The 24,102-nt window shown below is 43.2% G+C and overlaps 1 protein-coding gene across 4 annotated transcripts in view; it reads right to left on the bottom strand.

Annotated features, from left to right (window-relative positions):
- Nucleotides 1-24,102, bottom strand: part of LOC149429014 (tropomodulin-3-like) — a 100,163-nt gene that overhangs the window by 5,576 nt on the left and 70,485 nt on the right. For 3 of the 4 annotated variants that reach the window (XM_089666827.1, XM_089666829.1, XM_089666828.1), the window contains exons 4-9: nucleotides 17,601-17,723; nucleotides 16,623-16,691; nucleotides 14,746-14,876; nucleotides 12,912-13,019; nucleotides 10,349-10,492; nucleotides 6,169-6,313 (exon numbers count right to left, since the gene is read on the bottom strand). In XM_089666827.1, the coding sequence (XP_089522953.1) occupies nucleotides 6,169-6,313; nucleotides 10,349-10,492; nucleotides 12,912-13,019; nucleotides 14,746-14,876; nucleotides 16,623-16,691; nucleotides 17,601-17,723 (720 nt within the window). Of the gene's footprint in view, nucleotides 1-6,168; nucleotides 6,314-10,348; nucleotides 10,493-12,911; nucleotides 13,020-14,745; nucleotides 14,877-16,622; nucleotides 16,692-17,600; nucleotides 17,726-24,102 lie in introns of all 4 variants that reach the window. The other variant, XM_089666830.1, reaches the window with a different exon arrangement.

The raw sequence follows: 24,102 nt of genomic DNA, 5'->3' as shown, positions 1-24,102 counted from the left end.
TGCAGAGACAGGATGAACAGAAAAGACACCCAATGATTAACAAGGTTTGGTATCATACAGTATACCGTATATAGAAATTGTTATTTAGCAAGCTTCACTTTTTCACTAGAGGCTACCATACACTACTCATACTTCAAGCTGTGGAACCCACTGTAAGCTTCATCCGGCTAAATCAGCTTTTGTTGAAGGAGTGTGTTGGAAAACGGTCGGTCAAACAGTGACTGCATCCAATCAGGTGCAGCCACTGTTCAAATATTCTGACAACCACTGATGCCGGCTCTCAGAATACAATAGCTGTCTGTGGAGATTCATCCATTTGTGATGTTTAGCATGGATGGACAAATCTGTTCGATTCTATATGTTCAGCTAGCAGGCTGAATGAAAGAAATCTATAAATGTCTAGATTGTAAGCTCCAAGGAGCAGGGCCCTCAAATCCCTCTTGTATTGAACTGTATTGTCTCCCGTTATATTGTAAAGCACTGAGCAAACTGTTGGCGCTATATAAATCCTGTATAATAATAATAAATGTTTTTCCATTATGGAGACTGGAGGCTGGTCTGGTTCTGAATCACCTCAACACTGTATCTTCTATTTGCTGTGTCTGAATACATTTTCTTTTTGCATGAAGATAAAAAACCTTCAATGTGCAGCTCTTCCCTGCAGCCCCCTAGATAGTTACCCGAGTCTGATCGCGATCCAGCGCTGTGCACGAGGGTCTCGCCTGTTTTGGCTCTCGTTCACCTCACTGGCTGAGACACAGCAACGGGAGCCATTGACTCCTGCTGCTCTCAATCACAGGCAGTGAGGAGGGATCAGGGGGTGGGGCCGAGTTGCACTCTGTATGTCTTATGGACATACAGAGCCACCGCAGGAGCGAGGAACGCACAAATACCCTCAGAGCAAGCGGCCTACACTCAGCAAGGAGGGGTCAGGAGCGCAAGCAGTACGTATGTATGGTCAGCTGAAGAATCTGGGTCAATGACATTAGCTTGAGATGCTTCTTGCAGAAGACCTACCTCTTACCAGTTTCAAGCAAGATATGCATTACCACAGACTTGTATGAAAATGCAGAACCCACAAAAACAAAAGCCCATCGACACTGGCCGTAAAAAGACTCATTTACAAAAACAAACAAAAAAAAAATACCCACATTGATAAAGCACCAAAGTGCATTACAAATGTGCTGTGCACAGACAGATTAGGAACTTTGAAAGAAAAAAAAAAAAAAAAGTTCTACAAAAAGCAGGGAGGAGAGCCTGACTTTCCTCCAATCATTGAGCTCCCTCTGCTCCATCAAAAATGAACCCCATGGGGCTCTGCCAGCTCCACACTGCTTAGTTTTAGAAGCCATTTGGGGAAGCCCTGGCAATTAGGAGGCATGGTTCCACATGTGCCAAGTCCAAGATTGTACAAATGTCTAAATAGTGACACACTTGTATAACAATTGTCCACGTATAAGGGGTACCCCATATGGAAAAAGGGTAACACCAAGTCCCAAACTATCTTGTCACTGCTCCCTATCTAGTCTGGGCATCTGGGGGGCTCCACATGACTATCTTTTTTCTCAGAAATTACATATGTAATCTGTTGCCCTCTCACAGGTCTTCTACATCTTGACCCCATATCTGGCACGCTTGCTGCAGAGAAATTGTTTGAATGCAAGGCGGCCAGAAAAATTAATAAGGAATTCATCAACGCAGATGTTTTGCTGGGGTGTATACACATCTGCAAATTTCTGGTTAAGGTGATTTATGAAGGGCCGAATTTTGTGGAGCATATCATATTCAGGGTCACCCCGAGGACAATAGAGTGTATTGCCGTTGAGATGCATACATTGCAGTACATTCTCATATCTATGCCTGGCCATGGCAGCAGAGAACACGGGCATATAATGAATTTGGTCTGTAGACCAATTCAACCGCAACTCATTCTTTTTAAGCCCAAAAGAAATTTTAAATTCGGAAACCGTAATAGGTTTCCATGCAAATAGTCTGGCAAGGTTTGAATTTGGGTTGGCGGCAATACATTATTGTGTATAAATTGCTTTGGTCCACAATCAAATTATACAAATCATCTGTGAAAAACAGCTCCAAAAAAAAAGGGGAGTAGTTAAATTTGCTGTTTCCACCTGAATTCCAGGTTGGGCAGTGAATGGGGGAAGTACGGGTGCTGCAGAATGTGTAGGATACTATGGGCTCTACGGGCCTGTGTTCGAATTCTTGGTGGCTTTGGGTCACTCCCCGTGCTAGCCATCGCACCAGTTTGTACTGCACTTATGGGACTTGCCACGTCACCAAGTGATACTGCAGTGCTGGTATGTAAAAGACCAGGATGTACTAGGCCGCTGCTGCTCACCAGTTCACCAAAAGGAAGAGTGGCACTAGTACTGGCACTCTGCTGCATGAGAATCATGTAATTGTAACACCTCAGCAACCTGGGAATGGGGTCAGGTACGCCTGACCTTAGCAGGGACCTCTACTCCATCGTCTGACCTATCTGTCAGGGTGCCGCTGCTCTCCACAGGGTCGTATTCTGAGCTAGATTCTGTCAATGAGGCTTCCCCTTCACTCTCATCTGACATAATCAGAAGCCTGTAGGCCTCTTCACTAGTGTACCTTTCGTTGGACATTTTGGCCACTAAATTTAAAAGGTACCTAGTGCAACTCACAGGAAAAAGAGCACCTGGCTGTCAGGGACTGCTTTGCTTGAACCACTACATAAAAAAAATTACCTGCTGGTGCTAGCAGAGATCAGGCCTGATCTTGCTAACCCTGCAGTTTTGCATGCAATGTACTAAGTGACAGTGATGTACTGACACTGCACTTGCTGGGGGAGAAGGGGGGGGGGGGTTAAGTGTAGGGGCTAAACATAGGTAGTGGCAGGTGTCCGGCTGATCCTGCTAGCGCTGTGTTTTTGAGAACACTAAACTATTGTGAACGCTGGTATAGTGCTGATCTGATCAAAGATATTGATCCGTTCAGACACTATACTAGCAATGGAGGTTTATTGTGTACGTGAGCGTGTTCCCAGCCAACAAAGGTTTAAATGTGATGACTGATGCAGTGGCAGGCAATCTGACGTTATCTGGGAGGGACGTTAACTGATGCTAAAGCTATCTGAAGTTGCCCGTGACACTAATACAGTGATCAGTAAAAATAAAAATAAATAAAAAATCTGTACACTGTAATAATAACACTGGTGACAGGGCAGTGAAAGCGTTAACTGGGGGGGGGGCAATCAAGGGGTTAAATGTGACCTAGCTGTACTTTTACTGTCTCAGTGTAGTGCTTTAACTCATGTGGATCTGCTTTCTTCTCTCTATGGACTGGAATGTGGTCCAGGGAAAGAGGATTGCATAATTTCCTGTGTAATGTAAACACAGGCACAGGAAGACCTCTGGATCAGATTGGTTTTGCACCAAATCACAGCACACACGTGATTTTGTGTAGGAAGTCTACCCTGTAGCAGTAAAACTGCTATAAGGTGGAGTTTAACTGGGTAAGGAGCTCAAAATGTGCTTCTCATACTACCTGCCAAATAAAAAGAACTAAGCTCACCGGCCACTTTATTAGGTGCACTGGTACTTGCTGGTACTGGGTTGGACCCCCCTTTTGCTTTCAGAACTGCCTAAATTCTTCATGACAGATATTCAACAAGGTGTTGGAAATATTCCTCAGAGATTTTGGTCCATTTTGACAGGAGTAACTGTTGCCTATCATCTCAAACCAAACAACCCATTCTCCTCTGGCCTCTGAGATCAACAAGGCATTTTTGTCCACACAACTGCTGCTCACTGGATATTTTATCTTTTTTGGACCATTCTCTGTAAACCCCAGAGATGGTTGTACGTGAAAATCCCAGTAGATCAGCAGTTTTGAAACACTTAGACCAGCCCATCTGGCACCAACACCCTTGCCACGTTCAAAGTCACTTAAATCCCATTTCTTCCCCATTGTGATGCGTAGTTTGAACTTCAGCAAGTCATCTTCACCATGTCTAGATGTGTAAATGCATTGAGTTGCTGCCATGTGATTGGCTGATTAGCAATTTTTTTTACTAAGCAACTGAACAGGTGTACCTAGTAAAGTGACCAGTGAGTGTGTAAATATATCAATCATTCAGAAAGTATTCAGACCCCCTTCAATTTTAGAAATGTCTGTGGATTTATTAAAAATAAAATAAAAAGAAATATCACATTGGCATAAGTATTGAGACCCTTTCCAACAACACTTGAAATTTAGCTTAGCTCAGGTGCCTCCCATGTCTATTGATTGTTGTTGAATGTATCTACACTTTCATTGGAGTCCATCTGTGGCAAATTAAATTGATTGGACATGATTTGAAAAGGCAACAAAATTGAAAAAAGTGAAGGGGAAATATCTAGCAGCGTAGCCTGCGCCCTGTTTTGAGGGGTGTTCAGACCCGGGCGACGTGAAGCACTTATGGAAGACCTGCCCCTAAGTTAAGCACCTCTGGATTTGAGTGTACGCTTTAGTCAATGCGATCTTTTATTCTAATATATGCAAGGACCCATATACAAACACTATATTGCCAAAAGTATTGGGATGCCTGCTTTTACATGCACATGAACTTTAATGCATCCCAGTCTTAGTCCATAGGGTTCAATATTAAGTTGGCCCGCCCTTTGCAGCTATAACAGCTTCAACTCTACCAGGAAGGCTGTCCACAAGGTTTAGGAGTGTGTCTATGGGAATGTTTGACCATTCTTCCAGAAGCGCATGTGAGGTCAGGCACTGATGTTGGACAAGAAGGCCTGGCTCACAGTCTTTGCTCTAATTCGTTCCAAAGGTGTTCTATTGGGTTGAGGTCAGGACTCTGTGCAGGCCAGTCAAGTTCCTCCACCCCAAACCTGCTCATCCATGTCTTTATGGACCTTGCTTTGTGCACTAGTGTGCAGTGATGTTGGAACAGGAAGGGGCCATCCCCAAACTGTTTCCACAAAGTTGGGAGCATGAAATTGTCCAAAACATCTTAGTATGCTGACGTCTTAAGAGTTCCCTTCACTGGAACTAAGGGGCCAAGCCCAACCCCTGAAAAACAACCCCACATCATAATCCCCCCTCCACCAAACTTTACACTTGGCACAATGCAATCAGGCAAGTACCGTTTTCCTGGCAATTGCCAGACCAAGAAACGTCTATCAGATTGCCAGACAGTGAAGAGTGATTCGTCACTCCAGAGAACACGTCTCTACTGCTCTAGAGTCCATTGATGGCGTGCTTTACTCTGCTGCATCCAACGCTTTGCATTGCACTTGGTGATGTAAGGCTTGGATGCAGCTGCTCAGCAATGGAAACCCATTCCATGAACCTCTCTACACACTGTTGTGCTAATCTGAAGGCCACACGAAGTTTGGAAGTCTTTAGCTATTGACTCTGCAGACAGTTGGTGACTTCTGCGCAATGTGCGATGCAGCATGCACTGACCCAGCTCTGTCATTTTAAGTGGCCTACCACTTCGTGGCTGAGTTGCTGTTGTTCCCAGTTGCTTCCACTTTGTTATAATACCTCTAACAGTTGGCCAGGGAATATTTAGTAGCAAGTAGATTTCACGGATGGACTTATAGACAGTTGGCAACCTACATGGTACCACACTTGAATTCACTGAGCTCAAGAGAGAGACCCATTCTTTCACAAATGTTTGTAGAAGCAGTCTGCATGCCTAGGTGCTTGATTGTATACACCTGTGGCCATGGAGTTGATTGGAACACCTGAATCCAATGATTTGGAGGGGCGTCCCAATACTTTTGCCAATATAGTATGTGTATATAATATATACACATACATACATACATGTACACACAGGTTGACCTTAGGTGCTGTTCTGTGTACGGTACTTGCTATGCTGGGAGTATTTTTTGGTTTACATACAGGTCTTCAACCACTGGGAGCCATATTTATCCCTGTCTTCCTGAAGAAACGCAATGAACCCAGGGCACCTTCATTTTGTTGTTTTTCATTGTCATTTTTTTTTCTTCTTTTTTTATTGTATGCAAAAAAAATATTGTGCAAAAAGTGAAGGGAGTCTGAATACTTTGTGAATGGTTGGTGTGTGTGTGTGTGTGTTGCTTAATTTAATAAACAGTGAAAATAATTGGCAACAGCCTCAATAATATGTAAGATGAAGTAAAACACATCTTGCATTACCGAGATCGTTGTTCTTTGTTATGGCAGCGGCTGCCCTTGTCCGTGGACCTTGCTGTGTAAAGTGATATCCAAATTTAAGAATCGATGAATTTTCCTCCAGCAGTTGAGCAATCTTCATCTCCACTTCAGTTCCCAGCTGTTGTCTCTGTTGGAAAATTGAAAAATGAAATGATAAAAAAACAAAGACAAGCATAGCCAAGATGAAATGGTAACTTCTATTAATCTTTCTGAGGTTTTGGTACTTACAGTGGCGCAAAAAAGTATTTAGTCAGCCACCAATTGCGCGAGTTCTCCCACTTAAAAAGATGAGAGGCCTGTAATTGGCATCATAGATAGACCTCAACTATGAGAGACAAAATGAGAAAAAAATCCAGACAATCACATTGGCTGATTTGGAAAGAATTTAATTTGCAAATTATGGTGGAAAATAAGTATTTGGTCAATATTAAAAGTTCATCTCAATACTTTGTTATATATCCTTTCTTGGCAATGACAGATGTCAAACGTTTCCTGGAAGTCTTCACAAGGTTGGCACACACTGTTGCTGGTATGTTGGCCCATTCCTCCATGCAGATCTCCTCTAGAGCAGTGATGTTTTGGGGCTGTCGCTGGGCAACACGGACTTTCAACTCCCTCCAAAGGTTTTCTATGGGGTTGAGATCTGGAGACTGGCTAGGCCACTCCAGGACCTTGAAATGCTTCTTACGAAGCCACTCCTTCGTTGTCCGGGCGGTATGTTTGGGATCATTGTCATATTGGAAGACCCAGCCACATTTCATCCTTAATGCCCTTGCTTATGGAAGGAGGTTTGCACTCAAAATCTCACGATACATGGCCCCATTCATTCTGTCCTGTACATGGATCAGTCGTCCTGGTCCCTTGGCAGAGAAACAGCCCCAAAGCATGATGTTGCCACCCCCATGCTTCACAGTAGGTATGGTGTTCTTTGGATGGAACTCAGCATTCTCTCTCCTCCAAACACGACGAGTTGTGTTTCTACCAAACAGTTCTATTTTGGTTTCATCTGACCATATGACATTCTCCCAATCCTCTTCTGGATCACCCAAATGCTCTCTAGCAAACTTCAGACGGGCCCGGACATGTACTGGCTTAAGCAGGGGGACACGTCTGGCACTGCAGGATCTGAGTCCCTGGCAGTGTAGTGTGTTACTGATGGTAGCCTTTGTTACGTTGGTCCCAGCTCTCTGCAGGTCATTCACTAGGTCCCCCCGTGTGGTCCTGAGATTTTTGCTCACCGCTCTTGTGATCATTTTGACCCCACGGGGTGAGATCTTGCGTGGAGCCCCAGATTGAGGGAGATTATCAGTGGTCTTGTATGTCTTCCATTTTCAAATTATTGCTCCCACAGTTGATTTGTTCACACTAAGCTGCTTGCCTATTGCAGATTCAGTCTTCCCAGCCTGGTGCAGGTCTACAATGTTGTTTCTGGTGTCCTTCGACAGCTCTTTGGTCTTCACCATAGTGGAGTTTAGAGTGCGACTGTTTGAAGTTGTGGACAGGTGTCTTTTATAATGATAACAAGTTCAAACAGGTGCCATTGATACAGGTAATGAGTGCAGGACAGAGGAGCCTCTTAAAGAAGAAGGTACAGGTCTGTGAAACCAGAAATCTTGCTTGTTTGTAGGTGACCAAATACTTATTTTCCACCATAATTTTCAAATAAATTCTTTGCAAATCAGCCAATGTGATTGTCTGGATTTTTTTCTCATTTTGTCTCTCATAGTTGAGGTCTACCTATGATGCCAATTACAGGCCTCTCTCATCTTTTTTAAGTGGGAGAACTTGCACAATTGGTGGCTGACTAAATACTTTTTTCCCCCACTGTATTAGGAAATAATGCAACTAACAATGTCAAAATATTAAAATTACCTAATCTTATGCACCATTTTCCTTTCGGAAAATGAATATGCAGTCAAAATGTGACCTAAAACTGTGTCATACTAGAGTGCAGGGCTGTGTTAAAGTCAAAATTATACCAGATTATGGTTCATCTTATTATTACCTCAGATTGCAGTACTGTATCCCATGGCAAACAGTTGTGATCTCACTTCTACAATTAGGTGAGTAGTTAGGACTCTTACAAAAGTAGGGAAGTTTTCTGTGCTGATGTCAACATAATGGGTATCTGGTTACTAGTGGCTTCTGCCTCACATTAATGCTGAAATCCCAGCAAACACATAAATGCACCAATAATACATAAGTGAGCCCATTTTTCCTACCAAAAGATCTGTATATATTTGTCCATCCAGTTTTGAGATTTACACAGCTCTACATAACTCTCTTCTATGGTCACATTCATTTTATACCATAAGCACTGTAAGAACAATACAAACAATAGTTATTTTTGACAATCCAATATAAGCTTACTTGGAAACCCTCCTTTCATGTTGTGAGCTCTGCCTGTTTGCTGGCCATCTCTTTCCACAACTTCCTGTAATCCACTCAAACTAGAGTAGTAAAAGCATATCCCTGTATCCCAGAGTATACCAATCCAGAGGGCTAGTAAATGTAGAGGATCGTTACTACTTCCAACCAGCTCAGGTGAGTAAACGATAAGGAGCAGGCTCAGCCTACATGTCTCCACCAAACCACACACCCTGGTGCACTTTACCCCACCCACCGGGACTTAAGCTGACCATACAATATACAATTTTCTTGTTCAATTTCATTTAGATTTACCTTTAACTATGTAGGGCAAGGGAGTGCCTGACTGCATACAAATTGAGTGTTTAGATTTACCAAAACCATATATATCAAATCTAAAGGAAAATTGCATGACATATGGCCAACCTTAGCCATAGGGTCACCAAGCCCTAGTGGGTGAGACAAATTGCATAGGGTTGTCTGGTTTGGTGGAGACATGTAGGCTGACACCGCTCTGTATCATTTATTTTTCTGGGCTGGTAGGGAGTAGCGGCGATCCTTTCCTCATTCCATTTACTAGCTTCCTGGATTCCCCTCGTGCCTATTCATAGGTCATAGAGAATACGTGTCACAGGACTCAAGGAAGTGAATACGAGAGGAATCTCCTAAAATACATTTACAAATTTCTAGTTTGTTTAGATTAATATGATTAGGCTAGAAATAAATGAAATTCAATGTAGAAATGAATTTCTGATGTTCCATTTTGACCATAGATACATGTTAACGATTACAGTTGTGTCCTCTCTCCACCCCACCATGCTTACTGGACAGTGAAAGAGCAGCGGCTATCCCCTCCTAATGGCATGTTTCTTGCATATGAATTTTGAATGGGCAGATACCATTTTGAATTCAGGTATTTAAAGCTAGGCAAGCATGGGGGTTTTTTTGAACGAACGAACGAACACGCACGCACACACACACACTGGATGGAGGAATTCTCCCCGCTGAAACATTGTATTCTGACAGAACTCCTCTGCTGTCAGAATACACTGATCACTGCTGCAGTCAATTGGCTGCGGCCACAGATCGAGAACGATTTTCAAACATCTCATTAGATTGACTTCTGTCATACGGAAACAGCCACAGATGGAACTGGTTGAATTTCGATCCATCTATGGCCTGCTTTACACTGCTTAAGTTTACCATATACTTTAGCTCATTTTCTTTGTTGTCCCATTGATAAATTGTTCAAAATATATATTAAATATCCTGGAAAAAAAAAAATCACACAAAGCATGCCAGTGGCCTAGAATGCTTTAAAAGTTCTGGCTGTGGTTAGAGTTAGCCTGATCACTTGGGGCTTCATTCTGAATATGACCAATCATGTATGCCATATTAGCTTCAATGTAAAAAATTAACTACAAAACAGATACACTTGATATGGCAAAGTCCCTGGAATCAGGGACATCTGTGAAGGGTTTTGCCATGTCTGGGATGCTTCCCCACAATGGCTTGTGCCATTTCCCTGTGCCATTGTAAGTATGGTATGCTGAATTTATAAAAGCCTATCTGTACTGATGCAGGCATTTAAGAACTGGTGGTGGACATGTTGTGCATAATGCTAGATTTGGCTCTGCTTGTCTGTGTGAACTAAATGGAATGGGCCCTACTGAAACAATCCAACACCATTTACATATCTGCCAGAGCAACACTGCAGATGTGTTTGGGGAACACCAAAAGGCCATAAGGCGTATTCTGCTGCATACAGCATTGAAATATACCAAGAAAGCCTTACCTGATTGTCAATTTTAATTTCTCGTAAACTTTCATTTTCTTTTAGTGCCTCTAACAAAGCCAAGATGCCTGTTCCAGTGACAAAATTGGATTCAATATTTAAACTCTTCAGACTTCGGTTTACCTTCAACATGTCAGCAAATGCCTTAGAACAAGAAAAAAAAAAAAAAAAAAAAAACAGGAAAATTATACATTTACTTTAAAGTGGTTCTAAAGCCTTAAGGTTTTTCACCTTAATGAGTTCTATGCATTAAGGTGAAAAACCTTCTGTGCAGCAGCCCCCCCCCCCCTTTTTTTTTTTACCCGAGCCATGTCCAATCCAGTGATGTGCATGAGAGCAGCAGCTCCAGCCACCATCTCCTTCCTCATTGAGCAGATTGATAGCAGTGGGATTCTGCTGTCAGTAAATTGCTGTGACACAGGAGCAGGGCGGGGTCGAGCCGCCTGCTCTGTGTCAACAGACGCAGACAGGGAGGCTCAGAAGCAAGCCCGCAAGGGTGCCCCCATGAAGAGCAGCTTTCCATTGGGGCACCCCTCACATTGGAGGGGCCTGGAGTGCCAGCCGGAGACCCCAGAAAAGGAGAATCGGGGCTACTCTGTGCAAAAGCATTGCACAGAGCAGGTAAGTATAGACATGTTTGTTATTTTAATGAAAAAAAATATCACTTTAAGAGATGCATTCTATTTAAGATACTGCTATAATACAATAGCTAAAACAACTGATTTGTTAGCTGGTTTTCTATTGCATATATTCTAGTGTTTGTGCCCACCTCCCCTCCTCTGGCATTATTATGCAGTGCACATTGCATTTCTTAATCTTACACGTTTACGACAATTAGAGCTACAGATATCCTATGTGTTATCTGGTATTTTTTAAGCCATATAGTATTGTTCTTGAATAGAAGACAAACAAAACTCATAAACATTAAAGCCATGTGAAGTCATGCAATAAATACCGGTAACTTAAACCAACACAGGATAAATTCTCTTTAATTCTGTAGCAACACTATAATCTAAAACAGGGGGTCAGCAACCTGCAGATCGTGCCCTGCCAGTAGATAGCACCCAGGTGGCTGGTAGATCGTGGTCTGGGCTTGCTGACCCACCATTCCAGAGCATCAAACAGTGCAATCAGAGGGACTACTTGTAAAGTTGGAGCTGTATTAGGGAGCAAGAGCCACATAAGCTGATGCCTCCTCCGTAGTGCTGGCTCCTGTCCCATGTGGAGTGATACCAACTGCACTCCATCTCTTATCCCGGCTAGTGGTCTCCAGAGTGGTGCCAGCAGCAGGAAAGGAGAGATCTTCATGTCAGTGTGAAGTAATACACTGGGCATAATAGTATAGGGCTGCTTTCACACTGATGTGCTGCGGTTTACCCAAAACGCAGTGTACCTGCAGCTTTCCTGAGGGTTTGCTGCGCTTAGCCATAGGCTTCTATTATATCCTGCAGGTTTGGTGCACTTTCTGAAATCACAACAATACTCTTGCATTCAGGAGTTTCGGTGTGCTTTCAGAAAGTGCACCACACCTGCAGGATATAATAGAAGTCTATGGCAAAATGCAGCTAACCCAGGAAAGTCACAGATGCACTGCTCTGCACGCGTGGTGCTAGTAAACTGCAGCACATCAGTGTAAAAGCAGCCTTAAAGGAGCTCAGAACAGTAAGGGCTCACTTACATTCGCAGTTTGGGGGTGGTAAAACCCCATAGTTAAGATGTGATTTTACCACCCCTGCCCCAACTGCACACTCTTCAGCTGAAGTAGACATGTTGTACACATGTTGCGGCCAAAGCAGGAGCTATATGCCATGTCATGATTGGTGGATGCTGTGCTATTGCTTTTGGTGGGTGCTACCGCCTGCCAATCACGACCCATTCAAGTAAATGGGGCCACTCTGCAAGCTCCCTGCAACTGCATGCATCTGTTCATGGGGTTAAAGAAGTGGTGAGAAAGCAAAACAACACTGCCTGATTTAGCCCCTTGTTTGCTGTACTGCACAAGGTTGAAGGGCACTTGCAGAGCGGCCACATTCGCTTGTCAGGCAGTAGATCCCACCAAAAGAAACAGCGAGTTTATTTCCTGGCATGTGTACACCTTTGGCTGCTGCTTCAGCAGCTAAAGGGGGTAGGGTTTGGGGCAGTAAAACCATGAATCAGCTGCAGAGTTTTACCACTCCCTAACGTTATGTGTGAACCAGCCCTAAGGGTGCCGCTGCCAAAATGCAACTACGGGCTCATTCACAAGTGCAGTAGGCACTGCTGCTCCTCTGAAAAGCAATCAGTGTTTTTGACAGGTACTGACCTCACCACCTGTATTAAACCCATGATTGCTGTGCGATGCTCACGATTGCAACACGGTAATATGGCAATTAGAGGTTTAAATCAGCTGTGAGGAGGTGACACTGTGCCAGTGATCTTTGACTTCTCCCATGTTGGTCAGGTAGATCTACACCTCTTTAAGGTTGCCTACCCCTGAACTAAAAGCATTCCCCCCTTTCTATGGCAAATAGTCGCTGAACTAATATATTAAACGGCTTCAGAATGAAAACAAATACATATTTACCACTGCAACTGGATCATTGCTTCTTGTTGCTGCAACACTGAATTTTTTAACTTGTGTGTTTTTTTCCAAAGCCTTTGCAAATTCCTTTAAGGTGGGAATTGGGATATTCTGGGGAAAAAAAAAAAAAAAAAAGTTAAAACATGATGCCCATATAATCAAAGTATTCATTTTGTGGGGAAACAATTAGGAAAAATGCTGCATTCACACAAGTAAGCAGTAAATACATTTAATTAAAGTGTTACTAAACCCAGGACCCTGCAATCACTATATCTGGTCTCTCACAGTACACAGAACATGGACGTGCAATTATTTTAGTAAATATAAACTGCTAAATACCTTTTCTCATTGGCAGTACATAGCAGTCTTGTGACTTCTGTGTCCAGCCCAGCACTAGCTAAAACTTGTAGGAGAAGTTTTCTTTCTTCTCTTGGAGGATGCAAAACCCCTGACCCTCTGTCTGGACAGTGCTGATTATCCCTGTGCTGATCACAGGCACCCTCCCAAGAAAAAAAAAAACCTCTCTAGCAATACACACAAAACTGAGCATGTGCATGTCAATGGATCAGTCTGGAGATAAGAGGTGGTCGCTTGAAAAAAAAGGAGAAAAAGAGAAGAAAGAATCAAAACGGCCTTTTTACACAATGCAGAGGAATAACCCCTTAGGTTACACAGTGAGTATAACAAGCATGCTTTACTGCATATACAGACTGATTTTACTGTTGTGGGTTTAGTAACACTTTAATTCTGTACATAAATTTCTATTTCAAACCGTACAGACCAAGGTGTCCAGTAAAAATGACGGGTTTTGGGACAAAACAAAGACAGGAGTGTTTGAACAGTTATATTTAATTCACATGATTTATAACTTCCTCAAGTCAACTAGTTAAAGTGGTAGTAAACATGTTTAATCCATGCATACTAAGCAATGTGGTAAACATCCCCCACAGCACAACATGCAATGTATGTGTGCAGAAACACATTCTCTTATTCCCCACCGCTGGTTCTGGGTTCTCAGTGCGGCTTCTCCAACGTCCTTTGAAGTGAAAGCAAGCACTCACCCAGATCAAAGAGCATAGCACAAGCACCAGCAGCCAATAAGTTTGGAGGGGGGGGGGGGGGGAGAGAATGGCTTGCTTGGGTTGTGTGTTTGAATGGATACACTTCCATTCAGTATTAGTCTGGACCGGAAAGCACACAGGGTGTTCTCTAGTCCAGGTATCATGGCCAGAGATGGGGGGGGGGGCAGCTGAAACAACAGAAAAGTCAGAACAACAAGAGGCAGCATACGAGATAAGTCTGCATCTTAGTAGGTGAAATTTATTTTAAAAATGTATCCTAAAAAAAAAAAAAAAAATTATTTTGGTCCGATGCTGCATCTGTCTTCCGCTGGCTCTAAGTGTGACAACTCAAAGATCACATGACCGCTGAGTTCTCACAGCCAGTCTGAGCAGACAGCGGTGACCGTCAGTCACCACTGTCCGTTTTGCCCCCCCCCCCCCCCTTTTCCTGCGCTCACTGGAGTACTGGGCTGTGGAGGGAGAGGGAGCAGCTCAGGCTCTCAGCAGAGAGGCTGAGGCAGGAGGTGCCGCTCCAGAGTCTGGGGTACATCCCAACTTTAAAGTCGGGATCTTTCCCCAGCCTGGACCAGCTGAGTGACATCAACTGACAGCTGAAAACAGGTCACAGAAGTGCAGAACTGCACTCCTATGATCCATAGGAGAGGTACAGCCAAAAGAGCTTTGGCTGTACTGCTCCTTTAATAAGTGTTTTAGACTCTTTACCATATTCTTTAAAGCAAAGTGCCGTTGTCTTAACATTGCATCCATAATATCACCTTTATGTTATTCAGGTTAACTTCGGTTAATCGTGGGTCATTGTCTTTGATCCTTTTTAAACTCTCTTCCACGTTGGTGGGATTTGGAGGTTCATCAAAGACAGGCAGTAGTGCCTCTGCTTTCACCACATCTATTAATAAGTAGAAAATACACAAATTTATAAAACAAGAACAAGGAAAGTGTATAAGAGAGGTAAGCAGTTTGGTCTGTATATAGTGGAGAGCACCCTGGCCATAATAGGAGTCAGAGTTACCTACTAGGATTGACTTACAAGTTCTGGAGAATCATTTGGAAGGCTGACTTAGAATTATTCATTCATAAGAGGAAGTAAGTTATTGTGTGCAATTACAATCCTCTGAGGCCACAGACTTGTGTAGTAACGGGTTTCATTTATAAATACATGCTATGCTCAGAGAATATACATTAACCCCTTGCCCTCCAGAGGATTTACCCCCCTTCCTAAACAGGCCATTTCTCACGATAGGGTGCTGCATTACTTTAACTGACAATTGCTGGTCATGCAACACTGCACCCAAATTACATTTATGTCCATTTTTTCCCAAAAATGGAGCTTTTCTTTCAGTAGTTTTTGATCTCCTGTGCGGTTTTTATTTTCTGCGCTATAAACAAAAAAAGACCGACAATTTTGAGAAAAAAACATTTTTGACTTTTTGCTATTAAACATATCCAGTAAAAAAATTTTAAAAATCTAATTTCTTCAGAAATTTAGGCCAAAATGTATTCTGCTACATCTTTGCTAAAAAAAAAAAAAAAAAATCCCAATTTTTTTTATATACTAGTAACGGTGTCGATCAGCGACTTATAGCGGGACTGCAGTGGGCATTCTGACACTGGGGGGAACTGTCACTGACATCCCCAGCGACACTAATACAGTGATCAGTGCTAATAAAAAACACTGACACTGTACTAATGGCACTGGGCAAGGAGTTAGCATCTGGGGTGATCAAAGGGTTAACTCTGCTATGCAGAGCAATACAAAGCAGTGTGCAGGAGCTGACAGGGGAGAGATCTGTATTGTTTGCATACAGGTCTCCCCCCCCATCAGTGATACTCGACGATGAATAACTGGCGTGAACCCCCTACCGGAAATGCAAATGTGTGTGTGTGTGCGATTTTGCGCAGCCCTGCTGCCCTGTAGCAGTATTTCTGCTATAAGACAGCTGGAAGGCGGTTAACTAGTTCACTTTCCCTTCCTATTTTTAGTTGAACAAATGTGGATAGGTTTTCACATCAGTAGGGCCATACAAATGTTACGGTTTGGCATAGGAAGCTATTACAATAGACTTGTAACACTAACTGTAGAGTTATCTGGCAATGAACAAAGCTCAGAATATATCCTGCTCCCAGAACCCGGATGAGTGTATTGGCCAGACTGATTCAGTTATTGTTTCCCTAAGGCTCCATTCACGCTATGACGCAGGTGTCAGGTACCATTCACATGCATGTAATTTTTTGTTCATACACTATTCACATAGGGCAGCTCAATCATTTCAGTGGGCTGCTCTACGTGAGGCAATGCACCCTTTTGTGCTTTGCACATTTAACTGCATGGTTTTGAGCATTGATCAAGCAAAAAACACGTCTGCTTGCCAAATTTGGGGTGTCATTAATAATTAATGGCACTGCAAAGATGGCGTGTGTTTTTTGTGCATTTCATAAACGCATTCAGGCACTGCTATAGTGTGAATGCAGTCTAAAATAAGAATAGCACTTTGGTGCCTGCCAAGTATACAGCATACATGTTGCAATGATCATTAGACAATTTTCTAAAATGAATGATCTCTTAACAACCAAGCCTATCTTTAGTTGCAAATGTTTACAAATCAGTAAATATACACAAAGCTTTACTACTTACTTGGAAATCCTTGACTATCATAACCATTGCTGGCGTTATTTGGCAGCAGATTGTGCATTCCAAGGATTGCTAAAAATATATAAACAAATATGTATTAAGAATCCACATTATGAATTTTCCATAAATGAACTGTCTTATTCACATGTTATCAATGCTTACTCTATTCATAACATTTTTGGGCCTGTACAAAACAATCATTTTTTAAATGTCATATTAAAATACATGTGTTGCTGCACGTATTTTACCTTAAAGTGGTTGTAAACCCTTACATATACCCAGTGAGGTGACTGGCCTCAGATGATACTCAGAGATTAAACAAACCCTCTTAAATAAGTTGTATTTGTCTATCTGCAATCTTCTCTTCTCTACCTCACAGTGTTAAATTTATAAAGCTTATCTGAGAGTTCAGAAAACAGGGTGTGGCAAGCTGAAATTACACACTGCAGAGCTCAGTGAGGGGAGGTCTGAGAGCTGATTGGAGTGAAGAGACACCCCCCCTCCACACATCTCACAGGAACAGAGCTGAGGCTGTCAATCTGCTGGAGGTCCCTTCCCCTGTCACCATTTTTCTCTTGGGTGCCAGGAAAGCTTGTCAGAAGCAATTCATGCTGATGGCAGTGGAACAAAGAGGTACTATAGAGGGATGTGCTTTGTTCATATGTCATATCGGAGGTTTACAATCAGTTTAATGTAATTAAAGCCCCACTCTGAGCAAACCCAATTTATTTATTTTTTTTTTTTTACAGTACCGACCTTGGGATTTTGAGCACTCAGGTTTCCTGGAAGGTGGCAACAATGTAACGGGCACCTTGAGGAAGTGGGGGTATTCAGCAAGGCAGACCTTGAAATTTTATGAAGTGTTTTAAAAAGCAGTCTAATGCAATCACATTCATTCAGTGTAGATGCATTTAACAAACAGTCCAGTCTAGTTTAGATGTATTAACTATTTATGAGCCAGTTTGTCTATTAAATGCTAACCTGCAAGGTCACACAGTTCTGTGTCTGTGGCACTGCTCAATGCCTCTTCCAGCTCCGGATCAAGTGATAACGTCTCCTCTGTATGGAAATCTTTGGGCTTTTGTTTAGGAACAAATATTTTTCCTGCAAAAGAAATACATTTTGATGTTAAAGGTCAGCCTGGAACTAAACAGTTTTAATTACTACAAAAGAAAGCATGCAGAGTCTTTGTCCTGTAGATATTGCAATGATGATCAACTGCATAAATCACAACAAATATGATGTAATCTTCCCCTCTTAGGCTAGGTTCGCATTTCACATGCATCCCTTTTGCAGGCATGTGGCAGTGCCATCAATTCTTAATGGCACTGCAACCCACCTTGCTAAAGTGCGGGAAATTGTGCGCCAAAGCACATGGCGCCAAGGTACCATACGTTTTGGTGTAGAACACACACAAAAAAAAAAAAGAAAGAAAAAAGTAATGCACTTCTCTTGTGTGATTTTTGTGCACAAGGATAAATGTAATGTGCACAAACACATGCACACTGTTACACCTGCATATGTGTGAAAGGGGCACTGGAGTCCCCCATTTCAGAAGACAAACTTTATTTTTAAAAAGGTTTTCCAGTTTTACTGAAAACTTCATGAGTAATATTTTACAGGTCATCGTGCACATGACCTGCACAATATTGAATACTACCACTGATGAGCCTAATTACAAGTCAAGTTGTTAGGCAGTCCATTCAAAATAAATGCGCTGTAACATTCCTTTATGCAAAAAAATAAAATGTTGCCATTTATTGCATTTTTACAGTGAGGAAAAAAATTGTGGTACACTATAATGCATTAAATGGATGAAGATTGCACCCCAATGCATGAATGTCTGCACAGTGTATTACCAGGATAGTGCATTTGGTTCCTAACTCTACATATCAGAAACTTTTAATTATTTTTTACTTAATAACATGGTGCTTGAGTGTTGATAGTAGTTTTCATTTGATATTATTACACCACACTCTAAACTATATTCATGTAGCATCAAGTAAGTCAAATCATAAACAAAACATGCTCTCGGCATTTAAATATTTGCATGGTATGCATGGTTGTTTATACTGGAACTCAATGTATTATATACGTTGTGTTCTGTAACAACCCCCACTGAGATCCTGGCGCATGAGAGAAACACAAACAGGAGCTGAGAAACACACAGTACACAGCAATACATACAAGTGGTACATCATTATATAATAAACATACAATCCAAATAGAAAGCTGAGCCTCCCTGGAGACCGAGTCTGAGTGCGCAGGAAGCAAACAGCAGTCATCAACTGCGGATATAAGGCATGGAAACGTTTATGTATTTACTAAGCCGTTTGTCTTTTAGTCAATGCTCATCCAGATATTCCTGTTCTACAACATCAGCTGTAAACGTTTCCAGTGCTAGGCATGTGAAACCTCAACTGACAGATGTCAGTGCTGCCATTCAGTAAAATGTATTAGTGGCATTATTCCTGACCAGACAGTAAAGTGTCCTGACAAACGGTCACACAACCATAATGCACTCGAGCCGTCACATCGTATAACAAGGATGGTAATTCTAGATTTCAACCTGGCAATAGAGATTTTTATGAGTCTGCTTATCACTGAGGGCTCATTTACATCGCAGTCCCTGCGTTTAGTGTGCAATTCCACATTTACATGCATTTGTGGTGTGTCTGCAGTGCGTTTTTTGTCATCAATGATTTTTATTTATTTTTTTTTACTAAATTGCATTTACATGGGGATTGCAATGTGTTGTAGAAGTTTATGTGTGCAAAAAATGCAGCATGCTGTGCTTTTATTAGGGCTCTTTTATACCCCAATCCTTTTCTTTAGTGTACAGTTCCTCATGCATATTTACATGCTTTTGTAACACTTTTATGGTGGTTATTTTGGCATTATTAAGAGATTTTTCTTCTTTCTACTGAGTTGCATTTACAGACATTTGAGGTACATTCATGTGTGTCCCAGTCCAGACAGTGTTTGGCTGCATTTGGTCTAAACGAGCCCTTCAGTCTCACATGAAAGTTCCACAATGTTGTAAACTAGGCTCATTAAAATCCATTACATTTTATTGAATATGCATTCACACTCCAGGCTGAAACAAAAACATTCTCTTGCAGTGGGGCCCCCTACACTGCAAGGGTTAACCACCTGTTATGTCTAGGAGTGTTGGAATGAGGAAAGGTGCTCATCTTATTGCACCCTCCAGCAGGCTCCTTCTATCTGTGCGACCAAGTTGCTGTAGCCTCGTCTTTAAGGTGCTCCCAGCAACGACATGCTTGTCCCCCCATATACAATGCAGGATTAATGGCCCTGTATTGTACGTGATGACGTCAAGGGACTGCCCACAGGCTGGAGCTATGGGGAGAAGAGGAGAGTGCTGGAGCCAGCTGGAACGAATAGGGCAAGTACTGTAATACAGACTTCTCTACCCCCCAGAAAAAAAACAGTTAACCCTTGGAGTGCAGGGGGGCCCATTTGAAGGGTATGTATGTTTGTGTTCCAGTCCAAAGTGCAACTTTAAATCTTACTGTGATATCACTTTTGCATACAAGGATGACAGCAGACTGAAAAACAGGAGTCGGCTATTGTGCTCAATCCCCAATATGTAAACACAGCTCAGTGTTCTAAAACACATGCAGATATTCTCACATGTATCAAATTATTGGCTGTTATACAAGGGCTTAGCTTCAGAATACGATCAGAACAGTCCAGGCTATTATTCAGCTGGTTTTGTTTCAAATAGGAACTCACAATACAGTCCTGGATCTAATGTAATTTACCTGTGTATTTGGGTAAACCAGTCAGTAACACAAGGCATTAACAGTCTTGCCTGCTCTTTCTTATATAGAAAATAATGGAATACATGCATCACAGATATAAAATATAGCCAGCTACCCATAGTAGGCATTTCATGGAAATTATTGTATTATAAATATCTTCATTCAGAGAACTCACAGATCATTACATTTTCTCTAAGCCTATAGCGCAGGACACAATAAGGCATAATTATAAAAAATAAATTCAGAGCTCTGTGAAACTGCAGGTACCGTATTTTCCGGCGTATAAGACGACTGGGCGTTTAAGACGACCCCCTACTTTTCCTGTTAAAATATAGGGTTTGAGCTATACTCGCCCTATAAGACTACCCCTCTTCCAACGCACACCAAATAAAAATGAAAAAACATCAGATTTGATTTCAATATGGTATGCTATTTCAGTATGGTATTCCAATGATGGGGTGCTATTCCTCCCACTGACACCAATGATGGGGCACGATTCCTTGCTCTGACACCAATGATGGGGCACTATTCCTCCCACTGACACCAATGATGGGGCACTATTCCTCCCACTGATACCAATGATGAGGCACTACTCCTCCCACTGACACCAATGATGGGGCACTATTTCATCCACTGACACCAATGATGGTGCCTCATCATTAGTGTCAGTGGGAGGAATAGTGCCCCATCATTGGTGTCAGTGGGAGGAGTAGTGCCTCATCATTGGTATCAGTGGGAGGAATAGTGCCCCATCATTGGTGTCAGTGGGAGGAATAGTGCCCCATCATTGGTGTCAGTGGGAGGAATAGTGCCCCATCATTGGTGTCAGTGGGAGGCATAGTGCCCCATCATTGGTGTCAGTGGATGAAATAGTGCCGCATCATTAGTCAGTGGGAGGAATAGTGCCCCATCATTGGTGTCAATGGGAGGAGTAGTGCCTCATCATTGGTGTCAGTGGGAGGAATAGTGCCCCATCATTGGTGTCAGTGGGAGGAATAGCGCCCCATCATTGGTATCAGTGGGAGGAATAGCGCCCCATCATTGGTATCAGTGGGAGGAATAGCGCCCCATCGTTGGTATCAGTGGGAGGAATAGCGCCCCATCGTTGGTATCAGTGGGAGGAATAGCGCCCCATCGTTGGTATCAGTGGGAGGAATAGCGCCCCATCGTTGGTATCAGTGGGAGGAATAGCGCCCCATCGTTGGTATCAGTGGGAGGAATAGCGCCCCATCGTTGGTATCAGTGGGAGGAATAGCGCCCCATCGTTGGTATCAGTGGGAGGAATAGCGCCCCATCGTTGGTATCAGTGGGGAGAATAGCGCCCCATCTTTGGTGTCAGTGGGGAGTAGGAATAGTGCCCCACCGTTGGTGTCAGTGTGGAGGAGGAATAGTGCCTCATCGTTGGTGTCAGTGGGGGGAGGAATAGTGCCTCATCGTTGGTGTCAGTGGGGGGAGGAATAGTGCCCCATCGTTGGTGTCAGTGGGGGAGGAACAGTGCCCCATCGTTGGTGTCAGTGGGGGAGGAACAGTGCCCCATCGTTGGTGTCAGTGGGGGAGGAACAGTGCCCCATCGTTGGTGTCAGTGGGGGAGGAACAGTGCCCCATCGTTGGTGTCAGTGGGGGAGGAACAGTGCCCCATTGTTGGTGTCAGTGGGGGAGGAACAGTGCCCCATCGTTGGTGTCAGTGGGGGAGGAACAGTGCCCCATCGTTGGTGTCAGTGGGGGAGGAACAGTGCCCCATCGTTGGTGTCAGTGGGGGAGGAACAGTGCCCCATCGTTGGTGTCAGTGGGGGAGGAACAGTGCCCCATCGTTGGTGTCAGTGGGGGAGGAACAGTGCCCCATCGTTGGTGTCAGTGGGGGAGGAACAGTGCCCCATCGTTGGTGTCAGTGGGGGAGGAACAGTGCCCCATCGTTGGTGTCAGTGGGGGAGGAACAGTGCCCCATCGTTGGTGTCAGTGGGGGAGGAACAGTGCCCCATCGTTGGTGTCAGTGGGGGAGGAACAGTGCCCCATCGTTGGTGTCAGTGGGGGAGGAACAGTGCCCCATGGTTAGTGTCAGTGGGGGAGAGGAATAGTGCCAAGAGTGTCACAGCATGGTGCTGCTGCACACTTACTGGCCGCTCCCTCACTCGATTTTTGCAGGGCCGCTCGGCTCCGCCTCCTCGTCGGTGATTGGTCGCCTGTGTGCCTTTCCAGTGCTGGCGCCCAATCACCGGTGAGGAGGCGGAGCCGAGCGGCCGCACGACCACCGAGCGGCCGAACTGAAAGAAGGAGCAGCCGCGCTTCCTGGACCGGATCGTCGTGGGACCGGAGCCAGGTAAGGTACAGCAGCCCCCTGCCCGCCCCTGTACTTAGTGTCCCTTCCGCCACCGTGCCGCCCCTCGAAAAAGTGCCGCCCTGACACCGGCTCGCCATATATCGGCATATAAGATGACCCCCGACTTTTCAGAAGATTTTCATGGGTTAAAAAATCGTCTTATACGCCCGGCAAATACGGTACATTTGTTTAAATGTTAGACAATTTTTTTTTCTCCAGGTTAAATGTTACACATCCATTAAAAATACAGTGATTCAGGAAAATATTGAAGTATGGCTACATAATGGAGCTGACAATTATATAAACATTTATTTCCTATGATCACCATCTCCATCTAGTGGCCATAATGCAGTATTTTCCAGATTCACTCTATTCTGTATGAAGAATCACATTCAACCTGGAGAGTAACACTAGATTTCGACTCCATTCCCATGGAATAAATATGCATGCAGTTTCACAGAACACATACTGTAGTTATATGAACCGTTTTACATAATTAGTTGTATGGCAGATACAGCTAAGTCCACCTGAAAAACAACAAAAGCTGCACAAAACGTTTTGCATAAACACTGGGTCCATGTCACATTATACTTCAATGTCTTGTGCAGTGACCCATAGCAGCATGTATGAGAAATCCTAACAAATCAAGCTGTATAAGACAACTTCTGATTGGTTATGTTACTGCATGTCAAAAAATGTTACTCCAATAGTTATAAGAAAGCCGAAGAAATCTAACCAATCTGATCCGAATAAGGCATTACCCCCTAGTGACCAAAGGACTAATGTTTCAATGACCAGAGGAACAGAAATGTAAATGGTTACCAGTGGCTTAGTGGTTAGCACTTCTGCCTAGCAGCACCGTGATCATCAGGTTCTCCGGAGTTCTTCCACACATGCTGGTAGGCTATCTGGATTCTCTCCAAAGTGACCCTAGTATGTGTATGAATGTGAGATAGGGAACTTCGATTGGGAGTCATGCTTGTAACTGTCAATCTTGCAATGCCTCATGGGACTTGTAGTTTGGCAACAGCTGGAGGGCCACCAGTTTGACACCTGTGCTCTACACTATACAAGTTACATAGTTAGACTGGCTGAAAAAAAGACAAAAGTCCATCCAGTCCATGTAATAAATAATTACTACAGTCTGTACATCCAATGATTACAGAATTACTCTTTCTAGAAGGAATATCTAGCCGGCAATCCTTCGTGGACTTTCAAGGAGTCTGCAGCCATAGAGCAATCTAAGACATCACTTTTCATCGTGTTATTTTAATCCACCAATGCAAACAATATGCGATTGACATAACTGAATGACATCATCCAAAACAAACCAACTCAGTATTTATTGCTCTGAAGGGTTTGGACTTGTAGTATGTTACAC

This window comes from Staurois parvus, unplaced genomic scaffold (assembly GCF_062004578.1).
Source record: "Staurois parvus isolate SC_StPar_1 unplaced genomic scaffold, SC_StPar_1.0 ptg002864l, whole genome shotgun sequence".
Taxonomy (NCBI): domain Eukaryota; kingdom Metazoa; phylum Chordata; class Amphibia; order Anura; family Ranidae; genus Staurois; species Staurois parvus.
Note: the sequence above shows the minus strand (reverse complement) of the source record. Positions and strands in the feature narration are given on the sequence as shown.